Source organism: Pyxicephalus adspersus, chromosome 8, assembly GCF_032062135.1.
Source record: "Pyxicephalus adspersus chromosome 8, UCB_Pads_2.0, whole genome shotgun sequence".
NCBI classification, from domain to species: Eukaryota; Metazoa; Chordata; class Amphibia; order Anura; family Pyxicephalidae; genus Pyxicephalus; species Pyxicephalus adspersus.
The window spans coordinates 67,922,930-67,939,409 of NC_092865.1; the positions used below are offsets into that span (position 1 = coordinate 67,922,930).

The following is a 16,480-nucleotide window of genomic DNA, read 5'->3' on the forward strand; positions in this document are numbered from 1 at the left end:
GATGGCAATGCCAAGCAACAGTGTCAGGGATTTTGAATGTCTACTTATACAGGTAAATTGTATGCAAAAATAAATACATTAAATGCACATATAATGGTATGGGAAGATTCTTAATTAAAAAATTCAATGGTTATCAGTAAATATTTGAATATTTTCTTTCAGTTGTTATTGTAGTGCAGCCTTGGGGCTCTAATAAGTTACTTCATTTTTCTTTATTCTCTTTCTGTAAGAGCAAAAAAGTCCAGCTAAGCAACAGGCTGTCTGTCAGGTTGCTCTTGCTCTCCTGCCTGATTTTGAACTGATATAATTAAGATGCTGTCAGGACTAAATGATAAAAATTAAAGGTTTTGTTAATTGCTAGATTTATTGTTCTCCATTAGCTAAAGGAGTGTGTCATTTACCAGCCCTAAGCTCAGGCAAAATGTATGTCATCATCATCCATGGAGGCTTTTCAGTCTGACATGTTTGTTCAGACAGGGAGAAAATACAGATAAATCACATCATACAATTATTTTCCTCCGTGGTAAGACTGCATTGATATAAAATCATAAAAATGCCCCCTGAGAAATTCTCCTAAAGCTTAAACTTGTTTTAACAAAAATGATTTAATGGGAGCATTATACAGGTAGTGCACAGGTTACATACGAGATAGGGACTGTAGGTTTGTTCCTAAGCTGAACTTGTATGTAAATAAGAACAGGTACATTAACCTCCTGAGCGTTACACTGAGGTCTAGATTTCTGTACCAAAAGTGATCCACTGTTTTTCATGAAATTTTTTTTTAAATTGTAGACCTATTTCACCTTAGAATCAAATTCAAGCTCCTGTGCTTTGCCTTCAAATCCCTCCACAGTTCTTGTCCCACTTACCTTTCTGACCTGGTAGAAAAATACTCCCCTAGCTGCTCTCTCTGCTCCTCCAATGGCCTACTAATGACTTCCTTACTTATAACTTCATCACACGCATGGCTCCAGGACTTTTCTGGAGCTGCCCCAACTCTCTGGAATGGTCTTCCTCATGTTGGCACTATAAAAATCCTCTTTATTAATAATAAAAAAATTGCTTGGTCTGATTTTTTTTTTTAGAAATGCACAGTATTTCAGCATGAGACTTTTTTTTTGTGCAGAAACTTAATGTAGTCAAGACCAGTGACTCTTGTATCCACCCCCGAACTATGGCTATGTACACATACTTACATAGTACATAGTTTTTCAGGTTGAAAAAAGACATAAATCCATCAAGTTCAACCACTAGTAAAATAAACATATCCCAGATATAAAACCCTATGGACATAGTTCGTCTAGAGGAAGGCAAAAAAACTCTGGTACAATTTCCTTCAACAGGGGAAAAAAATTCCAGGAGACAATCAGATGTTCTCTGGATCAACAGTCCCTGTTATCTTTACTTCATAGTAAAAATCCCACTTTATAATCTGCACTTCTGGAAATCATCTAGCTTTTTCTTAAAGCAATCTATAGTAGTTGCTGAAACTACTTACTGAGGGAGCCGATTCCACATTTTCACAGAACTTACGGTGAAGAATCCCTTCCTTATCACTGGACACAAAGAGTGCCCTTTTATTCTTTGTAATGATCTCAAAGTGAATATTTCGGAAGAGAGTTCTCTATATGGACCGTTTATATATTTATACAGGGTGATCATATCCCCCCTTAATAGATTTAGTTCAGCTAATCTCTCCTCATAGCTGAGCTCCTCCATTCCTTTTTTTAGTTTAGTTGCCCTTCTCTGCACTCTCTCCGTGTGTCCTTTTTGTGAACTGGTGCCCAAAGGTGGACTATATATTCCAGGTGAGGTCTGACCAATGTTTTGTACAGGGGCAGGATAATGTCTCCATCTCTGCAGTCTATTCCTCTTTTATTACAAGAAAGTACTTTACTAGCTTTAGATATTGCAGCTTGGCATTGCATGCTGTAATAAAGTCTATGATCTACCATAACCCCCAGATCCTTTTCTATATATGACTCCCCCAAATGTATTTCCCCTAGACCAGGCATGTCCAATTGCGGCCTGTGTTCAGATTTCCACTGGCCCGCAGCCTCTGTCATAAAGTCAATATTATGTGGCCCGAAAGCACTGTTGACCACAGTATAAAGTACACATGTAGAAAAAAGCTATTTTATATTTCATTACAATTGATCAACCTCCTTGCAATTATCGGCCCGCTACTCTACGGGCATAATTGGCAGGACAGGAATCCCCAGGTGTGCACAGAGAATCCCCTACGTCATTATAGTGGGTGTGTGCTGTGCGGGACCTGCACGGACCACGCTCACTCTGATTCCAAGAACTTGCTCTGCATGAAGCCCGCACTGACACCGGGCTCTGTGCACAGGGAATCCCTCACGTAAAACCAACCAGACCACGCCCACACTAACCCTGAGTACTTTCACCTCACCAAATCTTGCCCTCTTTGCAAAAAGTTTGGACACCCCAGCCCTAGATTATAGACATCCTGTATGGACTTAATTCCGTTACATAGTTTGATGTCATCTGCAAACACAGAAGTTGTACTATTAATCACAAACTCTATAACTTATAAAGATGTTAAACAGTAAAGGTCCCAACACTGAACTCTGGGAATAACCTGAGACCATCCAGAGTATGAATCATTAATCACTACTCTCTGGGTGCGATCTTTAAGCCAGTTCTCTATCCATTTACAGATTGGCTTTTCTAAGCCTGTCTATCTGTTAACTTGCTTCCTGATAAAAAGAAAGTAAATTTGTTTGACAACTTCTGTCTTTCTTGAAACCATGCTGACTATCACTAATAATAATATTTTCTTCTTCATGTGGTTCTTTATCAAACTCCCTAGGACATTTCCAACTATAGATGGTAAACTTACTGGTCTGTAGTTACTTGGTAATGACTTTTCTCCTTTTAGGATAGGAACCACATTGGCCTTACGCCAATTCATTGGTACCATGCCAGTGATTAAAGAGTCTCTAAAAACAAGACTCTAGAAACAATGGCTTTGAAATAACTGAGCTCAGCTCTTTGAGGACACGTGGATGTAATCCATCAGGTCCTGGTGTTTTGTCAGCCTTAATTTTGCCAACGGTTTCTCAATCATATACATTTTAGCCATTGTGGCTCATTTAAGGCAGTGACATCGCTATTAGCAATTTGCACTTTAGCTCTGGTTGTCAGGTAAAAAATCCCAACTAGCCAATCAACTTGAATATGTTATTTATTAAGGGAAATAGTGGCAACCAGGATGTACTGTATGCACAACAAAATCAAACCTCAAGAATCCAAAATGTATTACTGGTTTTTATAGGTTAATGTAAACGTGTCTACCTAATTAATACAAATAACTATTTTCTAAATAAACCTATATGAAGGCAGCATTAAAGGAAAAAATGTGTATATGTACTGCAAAAATTCTAGTAATAAAAACGAGTAGTTAGTCAGAATTAACTTGGCTGAGCATTACGGATTGCTTTTATTCAATGCTGTGTTCATAAACCTTCATTTAAATCTGAAAGTAATTAACTTCTAGAATGCGACCCAGTGCAATAAATAAAAAACACAATGCACCAAATCCTTAGCTAGGTAATAGGGTACCCAGCATGTTTTGAATAACTGGAACCTTTATTAAAGCAGAATATTCTTTAAGATTAGGCAAAACAGAACCTACTATAATGTATGTAAGGAATATGTTTGAGAATAAGTAGTCATTGCATGTATCATCACTTCTGGAACTCTGCCAATAACCAGAGCTCAACTTGTGAAAGTCAAAGAAAATAAATAATCATTTTCCTCGAAATACCAATTCCATGTGCAAACCACGACAAAAGGAAGTTAGACAAGACTAAAAAATACACTTTGTTAAAAAAATATCTTCTAATGCTCATTCGATGGAAATGACCAAGGTCTACCTTCATAAGTGGATTATCTAACCTGTAAGATGAGTCCTGACCCTAAACACAATATCTTCCCCTCCCTATAAACCTAAAAAAAGAAAGCACTACTATTTGAACTCCAGTACTGCATATCAAATAGTAGGGATTCTCATAAAGATCCTTTCCAGGGGTGTGAATGTATTCAAATACAAACGATGAACAGTATCACAGTACAGTAAATACTGTAAGGTAAATATATCCTATATATCTAAAGTGTCCATGTGATTACATGTAAGGAAGACCCATAGTTTATCAACTTTACTGCCTACAATGTTAAAAAAAAAAGCATTTTTAGGTCAATCACTACAGGTGAAGATATACAAAGGTAAGAATTTATACATATTCTTGTGTATAATTTATGCATTTTGTATATACACAATTTGTAGGTCTCAGTCTAAAGTTCCTGATGAAGTGGATTCTATCTATGAAACGTGTCGAACATGCACTGAGATTTGTTGTTGGGAGCATTGTCTCTTTTTTGTAAATTGTTTTTAAATTTTTTTTTTATATAGACTTGTGTTAATAAAATATATATATATATTTTTTTTTAATATAAAAATTACAGTTGCAATTTTTGTTGGATGAATTAAGCCTTAAAAGTCCCATGACCATACTAGTTTTTCTTTATAAAGAATTTGTACATAAACACAAGAGCTTCAAACACCTGAATATAATGCTTGGACCAAAGACAGACCTTTCACAATGATATACGGTCCCATGACTGTAACTTTATACCCAATTTGTGCATGTTGTTGTTCAAAATGGCTGCACAGAGTGCCTGGAAATGAATATTCCCATTTCCTAATGCAATTGGTTACATCAACATCATTATCACATTTAGAAAATCGTACACATCTTGACCAGATAATTTAGTTACTATATGGATTCTTATGACAAACTGGCTGTTATTAGATAATTCATGTACCATTTAGATACTCAGTGTATAAAAACATTCTGCACTTCAGATCCCATTTCTTAATCTTACAGGTATGTAGGTAATAAAGACCCGTTACAGAGGTAAAACACGGACAACCGATAAACAAAGCAGACGCTAATTTTGATTCTGGTCATTTTACCCTTGACCAGTAGCAGGATCATGTGTTTAATGCATTATTTTGTTCTAATATTCATCGTGGAGCAGTACACTTTACAAAATAACCTTATGAAATGTCCAGCTTGTTATGACAAAGCATTTTCCTCTACTAGGTTTACCCGCCTGAACCAAGCCCAAAAAATGTCATCAGATCAATGCTTAATCTTTCCTTCTGAACAAATTTACCTCGCCATGTCTGATATAGATAATGCGCAGGAAGGTGCGTTGTTAGAACCGCAAATAAAAAGAAAAATCCCTTTACCACAATCATTTGTTTACTGTAAATGAAGCAGCCAGTATATTTCAATGACACTGACTCTGTATGACATTAGCATGCAATTCTTTAAGGGAAGCAAACGTGCACTAACACGGCAATACTCACAAATAACACCTTCTGCATGCCATGTTCAATGTCGTCAGGTCGATAAGCTTCGGATGACTTGGTTATAAAGCTTTATAGCTCTTTAGGCAATATGAGTGCAGAAATCTACAGCCCCGTTTGCTCATTCAGCCTCAGTGGAGAGACACACACCAGTCAGCCTGTGATGTAACCATCTTCAAGGGCTGCGTGATACCTTCCCTCTGTAGGGACTTGTTACGGAAAAGGAAAAAATAAATCAAAATTCCTAATATAATGGTGCAAAAATAAGCAACCTCAAATAAATATCAGGTAAGAATAGAAAAAACAAAAAAACAAAACGGGGGCTTGTTTTTGCTCTGTGACAGCAGACAGAACAGCCTTCATTGATGAGCTGCCCTACACCCTGTCTGCGTGTTATGCCTCAGCTGGAAGGAATGAATGAGAGGCAGAGGTAGCGCTCACCATCTTGTCTCCGCATCATAGTACAGTCCAGAGCACCCAACGCGGATTGGTTCCCAGATCTCCATAGTAACAGCAGCATCTGTGCCGGAGAATATTCACTCCCTTCTGCAATTTATGCTTGTACACAATGCATTGAAGTGATAAGGCAGCAGGATTTAGCCTTAACCAAGGAAAAAAAAAATAATGCATACCTAAAAAAAAAAAAAAATAATTAATCTGATGTTCTATTTCTATTCTGAGTATTGACAGAGCCGGGGTCATTTCAGAAGTGCCGTAGTCAGCATGAGGGGTGACTTGAAAATCTAGGTCACCGGATGATAGTTTATTGTAGCACTCATGTCTTTATGCTATAAAACATAAAGCACAATTTACAATGTCCATTGCACACCAGCTATACATTTCTACTGACATGCAAATTTATATATAATTTATTACGTAAAAAATAAGTATTGGGAGAAATGATGGGCTTTGACGTATGGATATAGGTTATAACAGTAGTGATCTGTCTTACAATATTAGAACATATTTCAATTTTGGTTCTTTATGAAACCAGATATTTTGTGGACATCAATATAATGGATATTTATCAAAATAAAATGTTTTATATATTATTTACAAACAAAAAAAAAAAAACAAAAGAACAAGTACATAACACATATTTGAGTTGTCAACAATGAATGTATAATAAGATATATGGTCCCTCCTCTGTCCTTACTCCATATTCCCCAAGCTTCTGATTACCTCCGATTATACTTGATATCAATTTATATGTACAATTTGTCACCTTCATAAATTCATATACTTTACTCATATACCTACTCCATGTACAGCCACCACAAATAATCTACCTTACTTCTGTGATTAGCTGTCAGGGGGAGGTTTTGCAGTGTCCTATGTCTCATCCTCTTGAAGTAGTCACGGCGTGCGGAACAAATAAACCTTCCGCCTAAATACAGTGGGTTCCCATACACTGAAATATACCATACTTCTTTACTGACCTGCACCATCAGACAACCTTGTACCAGACGCAGGTTTGTATAGGGGAAAAGCATTGAAAAAACTTTCTGCAGTACATATATGGGACCGGTGCAAGGACGAAGATGGATATTTGTGGTCCTTGTATGCAATTATTTCTTAATCCAGCTCAAGATCCTCTCTTCACCTCAGATCCCAAGTGCTCATGGCACTCCATCAATGGGCAACCTGTATGGCTTGGACCATATGTTGTTAGTAATTATGGAGTAATCAGTAACAAATATTTGTCACAACATGAACTATTCTGCTGTTTTCTTAGCCTCCAACGTGTCTCCTGCACATACATTGTACCCTCCACTCCTGCACCTAATGTTTGCTATCATAACTTTCACACTCTTCTCCTACACACTACCCACTGTTATACCCTCCATTATTTTATTGTGCATACTGCCATACCATTCATAAGCATTCTCAAGAATGTATTGCCCCCCTCTCCGAGGTATTTCCTTAACACTGCATGTTATTTCCCTAACCATTCCCTTATGTAAGAGACAGATAACAGGTATAATGATCAGCATAAAAGCAATAAGACCATGTTGGAAAACTCATCATCCTGGATCATTCAATAAGACAATTATCATTTGCAATTTCAAAACTGCCATTAAAAAAAAATGTCCCTTGCGGTCACCCTCACTTGTCTTTGGCTACAGGATGAATAACTTTCATCATCTAATCTTCATTTTTTTTATACCTTTGCATTGTCTCAAATTAGCCAATACTTTGTTTTCATTTGATTACCTCGCTCAATATAATATTTTTGTTGCAATCTGCCACACACCCTGTACCCTTGAGTAAAACTATACTAATATATTATTTGAGCCGTGCTTTATATTTTCATATTATGACTTAATTATGTTTTCATTATATCCTTGAGGTGTTCTATTGTAGTTTAAATGCTTTTATGCAACTGTGCCAATAAAATCAAATGAAATAAGACTACAGAAATGCCTTTACAATGTTTCACTGCACATTGCATTCATCCCAAAAGGTTTCAGGGGCTGTAATACATAGAAGAACATAAAAGATTCAACACCAAAATCACCCTTTTAACTTTCACATATATTGCCCCTATACCTCAAATTTTCACACAGGGAGCCCTCAGCAATCCTTTATGAGTAATTACAGGACCTATTTAATGGTCTTTTTTTTTTTGTATTATTACGCTCTTGAGGGATTACACTCTAGATACATAAGTATTCTTGTCATATGGATGCTGAATGAATAGTTTTACAGTTTGTTTTTATTAAGAAACACAAATAAAAAAAAGTTCTGTTTGATTTCTAATGGTTCAGACTAGTGAGAGTTGACAAACTCCTAATTTCAAATCTACCTAATTATGAATTATCTATTCTTATTATCAATAAGTTAATTTAGTAGTTAATATGTATTTTTAAGGTTTGAAAAATAGTAATGGAAAAGAACAGTTACATAATTCAGCTCAAAAGAAAACCTTAAAATATGTTTAAATATAAATTGAACATAAGGGATATTTCAGTTTCGCATAAGGGATATTACAGTTCCGAATAATTATCTTTCAGTTAACCCAACACACATTTTAATACATTCAGCAATCTGTGTTTTGATTACTGTATGTGCAGAATGTTGTGTATTTTAAAATCGATTTCCATCTGCTATTGTTTATTGTATCAACAAAGCTCAGTACCCAATTTTGTGCTCTGAAAACTGCATGTCAGTGGTGAACAGAACATGGAGATCCAATCAAAAATCTGCTTTTGTTTGATCCTTTAAAAATCTTTGAACTCCTGCACTTCCCATGGCCTCCTGCAATCCCCATACTTATAGTAGTGTACTTGTTTTCTTTTAGCAGGTTTAGCAGGGTGCATATACTAAAAACTGTCTTGTTAGTCCAAGGGGGGATCACTAATTCTACAGCACATTTTTTGCTTTATTCAAAAAGATACAGCTAATATGATTGAATGGTTTAAAATGGTTTCCACCAGTCCTTGTTCCAAGCCAATTATATCCCTCTCCTCAACAAGATTTATGCGGAACTAAAACGATTGTCTAGCTCCCCCCCGTCATGGCTGGGTCGTATAGCCTCAATTAAGGTCAATGTCTTGCCTAAGATTTATACCTCTTTCGCACACTCCCAATTCATTTCCCATTCTCGATTCAATCTAAGATCATGAATTTCATTTGGAGCGGTAGCAGGAACAGAATCCAAAAAACACCATGTGGGCTCCCAGGTCTCAGGGTGGTTTGGGGGATCCCCTCCTCAAATATTACTATATAGCAGCTGAAATCGCACAATTATTCCTTTCCACGTTAAGGGGGTGGGGCCACAATGGGTAGAGTTGGAAGAGTCTGCTTGCATACATGGGGCAATCGCCTCCTGCATGTGATCCCCTAAAGAAAAAACTAAATTATTTGGATTATTTCTGACCAAAAAATCTGGCCTATAGGGCAGGACCACCACATATGTACCATGGTGCCCCTAGCATCACAACAGCATTTGCAGCTGCTTTGTTTGTAGGAAGTACCATACAATGCATGCTCCTACCTTTTACCGAATCATCCCACTGCCCTGTTCTGTCTCTGAAGCCCCCATAGTTGTATTGTAAGGTTTTCTGAAACAAACTTACAACACAGGTCTTTATAATTGACTATTCGGTCATAGAGATTTGGATTGGAGCAGGTGGGTAGACTGCGTTATGTACCCCAAAAACTCAGAAGTAGGAAATATTTCCCATGGTCGAAAAATATATGGGAAATGGACTAAACCAGCGGTCGCGAGAAAATTTTGTTGGTCCCCGTATGGACACAATCCGCCCACTCTCCCATGCCAGGCTCAGACCTTCTTGCTAAACATCCTGGGGGGACAGTAGCACAGGGCTGTGGACACAATTTTTGTTGCATCCGCAGCTCTGCAGTACTGACCCGCTTATCTTTAGCAAGCAGGTCTGGGCCTGCGATGGGAGAGTGGGCAGGTTCTGGCACCATGACATCACTCTGGGGGAAGTTTCTTCTCCTTTGAGTGACACACAGCGTCAAATCCGTGGATTTATTTGTTCGTGAGGTCTGAAAGGTTGACGACCACTGGACTAAACCACGGCTACCCAACAAGCAAATATTGCTGTTTAGTAAAGTAAATATACAGAGTAAGGTGCTAAGGTGTTTCAACCACTGACCTGTAAAAAGTAAAAGCAGTTTTTACACAGTTCAACATGGTGCACAGCACTGTGATCTTGCATCACATGTGTTAGATGTCAGGGCTCAAACATGTCTTAGTTGTTGAGGGAAGAGATAAATTATTTCATGCTGAGAAGCTGAATACGTCCATGATGCTGAGCTCTGATGCTCCAGGCAGGCAACAATATATCCTAATCCATGTTATGAGTAGGACACAGCTACATTATTAACAACCTGTGAATAACACTAATTTGCTCACCTGTGGCTCTGTGACACACAGTATTAGACAGTATAAGACCTCTTACCACCTGAGAATTGCATGAAACCATCACAGTGCATGTTAAAAAATATTATGTGTGTTAGTGCATTGTGGTGTGCTTCCTTGTCAATTGCACCCCAACTCATCATCCAACATACATGGTAATTTTCTACTCATATATCAGGAAAAATTGCACTATTTTTTGTTCCTCGTGGTGCCTTGGAGGGCCATATATTGAAATGTACTGCCATAATGCAACATACATTAACATGTTACAAAACACACATCTTCCATATACCATCGTGCACAATGTATCATATTATAAACAAATGCATGGTGCTACCATAATTATTACAAAATTATGATACAGTCAGAAATATCAATCTGTGGGACTGCAATGTTTATACCATTTTTTGATAAACATTTATATATTTTTATACATCTAGTTTTCCTTGATTAGCCATATCCTAAAATTGTCAGCCTTTTAAACATCAGCCTATTATGCACTCCTTAGATCCGCATTTACTATTACATGTGCAAGCTGTACAAGAAAGTAAGAAAGAAAAAGACAAACCAACATTTCTGAAAAACACAATTACATGTGAACATTTTTACAGAAAACCTCACAGAAAAAAATTGTGTTCTGGGGAAAAATGTACATTTCATTAAAAAAGAGACAATAAAAGCAATGGACAGTTATGTCAATCCATGTAATTGCAAAGCTCTTAAATTTTTTTTTTTTTTTTGAAACCTCAATAAAAAACAAAAAACAAAAACAAGGGTGCTTACAAATAGATGCATATATGTGGTGATCCAGTACCTAAGTATAGATATATCGAGCAAAGTAACCAATTTTCAATAAGGAGGTCATACATTAGACTTTGGTGCTGATGGTTACAACTTACAAAAATGTAAAAAATGGCACTAAAAGGTAAAAAATAACACTATAGCCAAATACATGTTGTGTGTGTGCTTAAGGAAATACCAGGTGTTGCTGTTTTAGTGAACAAATATCATAAAAATATAGTCCTATTCACCACTAGTTCCAGATTTGGATCATTAAAAGGAACATACCAGGATCTCCAGCTTTGGGTCAGGGGAGAAATTTGGGTTAAATGCATAATAAGGATGGCTAAATACCTCCTATGAGCATTGCTTGCTTGGCTCAGTTTCTAGCATCCTGGCCTTTGCAGCATTAGGTCCCAGGTTTCACCTGGACACTATCTGCAAGGAGTTTGTATGTCCTCCCTAACTTTGTGTAGGTTTTCTCCATGCATTCTGGTTTCCTCCCACATCCCAAAAAACATTAGATCAATTGGCTTCACCTCGAAATTGGCCTGAGACTGTGGTAACCCCCCCAGCGTTCTAATGCTCCGTATTTCTATGCAAAAAGCGTTACATGTTTTTTTTGCATGGACATTCATTTTACATTGTAGGCCTATAATTCTTAGGTATAACTCACTGAAATATATCCAATACTTAATATATAAAATACATTTTAAATAAAAAAAAACACAAAAACCTGTTGAAAAAAAAAATTTAAAAAATCAGTTAAACATGTATTTTTACTGTACAGTAGTAGTAGTAGTAGTAGTAGCTTGTATAATATAGAAAGAAGAAAACAGAAGAGAGCAGAAGATGGCAGTGCCAGGCCAAAGGCTGAAACCGGGACGAAGCAGGACCCCATAGAAGAAACCGGGAGAAGATGGCAAGTCTCAAGGCAACTTTTCCCTGCTCCTTCTCCTTGATCTTTCCCCTGACACTGTTGATCACCCCCTTCTAATACAAATCATGGCTCCATTAGTATCAGTGACACTGCTCTCTCTCGGTTTGCTTCCTATCTGTCTGACCGCTCCTTTCAAGTTTCTAATAATAATGTTCTGCCTTTTATTCACACTGTAAGAACTAAGATGATAGTTTTTTTGTCTGGTTTCTCTAGCTTTGCACGTAAAGTATGCAGCAAAAATAGAAGTGATTCCCCTTCTACATCAAACAATACTAATTGGACTCAAAAAAGTCAAGCTGTCAGTAGAAAAACACTGTGTACAAGTAAAGAGTATTTCGGGAATAAGACAGTGACAAAGTATGACAGTTTCATTAAAGTTAAATATGTATAAAGTAAAATTTCTGGAGGAATACAATGTAAATTATGTATTTTTCAATTCACTCATTTCCATCCCTGACTGTGCAGAACATCTTCCACACCCTTGCACATAAAGCCCAATAGGGTCTATTTATAAATATTTACCCTCAGGATTTACTAAACTTTTTTTCACATTGAATTCAATGAAAAATGTGTAAATTAAGTTTTTATTAATGATTTATACATTTATCTATTTGAATCCAGTATAATAATAAAAGCTTGGTGAATCTTCAAAAAAAGTATAAATAGACACCAGTGGGTAAGAACCAGAAAGTGAAACTTTAATTTTAGTAGACACATTGGGCTTTATTTATAAAATGGAGAATCTAATATTCCCCCCAGGCATTCCCTGTTGGGAATCAATCACTGTCATTGAAACACATGGACCTGGAAGATTCCCACAAGGGATTGTTTGAGTGAATCCCTGATTCCCAGTTTTATAAATTGAGCCCATTCTCATCTTTATTCCATTTTAACTCATCTTTGCCAAAATGGAGCCTACCTATTTTTTTAAACAGAGGCCAAATTAAGGTCCAATCACATTCATATGGGAAAAAAATAGTAAGTGAAAATAAAATGACTACATACTTGAAGTATACTCATACATGTCAAAGCACAATGAGGCCATTCATGCATATCTATTGTTTGTATAACTTTAGGTTGTATGCTGTATCTGTGTGTCTCAGCGTATCTGTGTGTCTCAATCCACAGTTTTTTCTTACATTTTGTCATTGCAACTAGAGTAACAACACAAATTTGACTTGATACCACCCTTGTGCAATGTTCAGCATTTAGACTGGGGAAATAGGGCCACTACTAACAAGTGAATTGGGCTCTTAAGTATTGTGCTGACACTGAAAATTCTGACAGGAGGAGAGAAGTAGAAAGATGCAGGGGGGTTTGGAACACAAAACAGACTAAACAGAATTGCCAACCTTTTGACAAATAAAACATCTGCCTATGTGCAAATAGACTGTGTGTACAATACCTATCAGTTCCGGTTCTGTTAGTTTGGGTTCATGAGCTATATGCCAAGCCGGAAAAATGTGATTTAAAAAAGATACCTTTCTGAAGATAGTTCCTGGGCCTGGGAATCACCATGGATCCATGGTATCAGCAGTATTGGAGTGGCCAAGCCCAACCAGCCGGAAAGGTGTACAATGATTTTTGGGGTTTGCCAACTTCTATCAGAAGTTTAATAAGCGGTTCTGAATCTGTAACGTTACCCTTTCCTGGACCTTTGAGGCACAGTTGGCCCTTGACCAACTAAAGTCCTTATTAACCTCCACTCCCATTCTGAGGCATTGAGGCCTATCTCTGCCTTTTTTCTAGAAGTGGATGCATCAGAATTGGGGCCATCTTATCAGAATGTTTTGGACACAAGGCTCTTTTGGATCCTGTCTTTTTCTTCTCCTGAAAGATGAGCCCCGCTGAAAAGAACTATGACATGCTGGTCATTAAGTTGACCTCTTTAGGAATAGAGCTACCTATTGGAGGGAGCCACACATTCTATCAATATATTTATGGATTACAAAAATCTGAAGTACCTGAGAAAGGCTTAAATCTCACCAGGCTGATTAGGCTCTCCTCTTTTCCTGCTTTGATTTTCATGTGACCTTCTACCCTGGGGCAAAGCATAGCAAACCCGATGCTCTGTTCCATATGTTTCCAGAGAATCTAAACCCATCTTCACCTGATACCATTTTGGCTAGTTGCGAAGACACTTTGACTTTCTGCTCTAGATGCCTGTCATGATAATCTGTTGGTGGGTCACTTTGGAGTGTCCAAGACTCTGAACCTAATACAGCAGACCATTTGGTGACCATAACTTCCCCAAGATTTGAAGTCAAGTTGTCACAGATCCCCGCAAGACCAGGGGATTTGTGCCTTTTTCAGTGTCACCCACCTAGCACTCCCCTGCTGCCATCAGCAACTCTGCTCAGGGATACCATCCTCTGCTCACTTCTAAGTCATGTGACTCTCTGTCAGCTGCTCACTTACCTCAGAGTACTCCAGTGTTCCACTGATATGCTCCACCTGCTGCCAGAAATGTGAAATCATCTGAACTGCCTCGTCTCCAGCACTCGCTTTGGTGCTGCAGCTACAGCTGAGGCATTCCTAAGGGAGATAGACTCTGTAGAATTCCAGAAAACATTGTGTTGGCAAAAGCTCTGCAAAAAAATAATATTTGTTCTCTGGCCACCATCCCCAAAGTAATAGTCAAATAAACTAACCAAACCTTGGAACAATATCTACGCTGTTTTTCAGCTTCTTCACAGGACAACAGGGATTCCCTGCTGCCCAAAGTGGAGTTTGCATACAACAATGCTGTCCACATCTCGGTCTCTGTTTTTTGCTAATTATGGATTCCATCCTACCTCGTGCTCAAATTGCCCTTTCAGGTCTTTAGTCTCTGAAGTTCAAGAACGTGTCGCTTTCATCTCAGACAATTTAAAGCGAATTACGTCCTGTCTTGCCTACCCAAAAAGGGAAGCTGATAAAAAGATGTTTTTTTGCCCTGAATTTAGGCTTGGGGACCTTGTCTGGGTATACAGTGCCAACATGAGACTTCTCTGCCCCTCTTGAAAATTAGGCCCCAAGTTCATTGGTCCTTTCCCTGTCTTGAAGGTCATTAACCTGGTGGCTGTTCGACTTGCACTTTGTGAGTCCTTGAAAATCCATCCGATATTCCATATGTCTTGTTTGAAACCGGTGGTACTAAGCTCTTGAGAAGATCCTCTTAGTTGCCTCCACCAATTGTGGTTAAGGGCAATAAAGAATTTCAGGCAGAGGTCATCCTATACTATAGGAGGTCAGGGGGTTGTCCCCAGTACTTTGTCAAATAGAAAGTATTCAACCCAGAAGAGAATTTATGAGTGCCTTCTGGTAAAGTTCATGCCACCAGTTTTGTAAGGGCTTTTCATCGGGCACACCCAGATAAACCAGGCCCCAGGGGCACCCAGAGGTTGCCCTTAAGGGAAGAACACTGTCAAAATACCTGTCGGTTAGTGCAGCTGCCTCCACTAAACTGTCCTGTGGCATCTCACACCTGTCTAACCTGGTGATCTAGCAAGCACAGCACTCACTTTCAGTCTCTATCAGACATAGGATGCAGCACCTCCTTATCTCACATGTCTGTAGGCAGTCTTACACACTCTGACACAGCCCACGGAGAAGGAGCTTCTAATGGGGCAAGGGCCTTAGCAGCAAAGGTGGCTGGTGCTGTGACTTTGCACCAGCTACCTTGTAACTCTGCTTTGTGTTACATTGTTATTTCTGATCTGACCTGTGCCTGGACCCTGAACTATGTTTGCCTGCCACCTGCCCTGACCCTCTGCTTGGACCTGGACTAGATTTGCCTGCCTCCTGCTCTGACCCTCCGCTTGGACCTGGACTATGCTTGCCTTCCGCCTGCCCTGACCATTTGCTTGGACCTGGACTGCATTTGCCTGCAGCCTGTCCCCACACTCAGGCCAGTCCGCAGTTCCTTCTCAAGTAGGGTGACCCTGGTGGCCACTACCTGGAGACACCAAGTAGCAAAGAACCCATAGGCTTTGGGCTACCGACCCATCACCACGGGTTCCCCCATGCTACCTGGAGTCCCTGACACTGAGTATTAAACTGCTGGTCTGGAGTTCAGCTTTGAAAAAAAAATCACCAAAACATAAAACTACAGCAAAGCAAAGCGGGAGGTAATTTTAAGATGTTGAGTATTTAGTTTAGTTTAAATAGACCTACAAGGTTGATTATTTCTAACTCGCTGTTGGTTTAATTGGATCTTACTGGCCAATATTTGAATAAATAGTATCTTTCATTTGCACACAGTGATCAGCTGTTCTTAATTCGATGTATGTAAATGAAGCCCACCACATTTAAACTGCAGAAATCCCCTGACAAATTAAACTAACCCAAAATGGAGTAGCAAGAATAATATATAATTCTGTTGCCAGATGGACATCGTATGTTGGGAAAAAAACCTTAAACCTAACAATAAATTTAATGCCTCAACACCTCTACCCCCATCCCAAACAAGCACACATACGCATAAAGA

The 16,480-nt window shown here is 38.4% G+C and overlaps 1 protein-coding gene across 6 annotated transcripts in view; it reads right to left on the reverse strand.

The window, feature by feature from the left end:
• The window catches only part of IQSEC1 (IQ motif and Sec7 domain ArfGEF 1), a 378,402-nt gene that overhangs the window by 206,321 nt on the left and 155,601 nt on the right, over positions 1 to 16,480 (reverse strand). Inside the window, exon 1 of one of the 6 annotated variants that reach the window (XM_072421019.1) lies at positions 5,402 to 5,783. The exons of the other annotated variants lie outside the window; for them this stretch is intronic. Within the exon in view, the coding sequence (XP_072277120.1) occupies positions 5,402 to 5,424 (23 nt within the window). The 5' untranslated portion in view covers positions 5,425 to 5,783. Of the gene's footprint in view, positions 1 to 5,401; positions 5,784 to 16,480 lie in introns of those variants that run through there. 6 annotated transcript variants of the gene reach the window in all.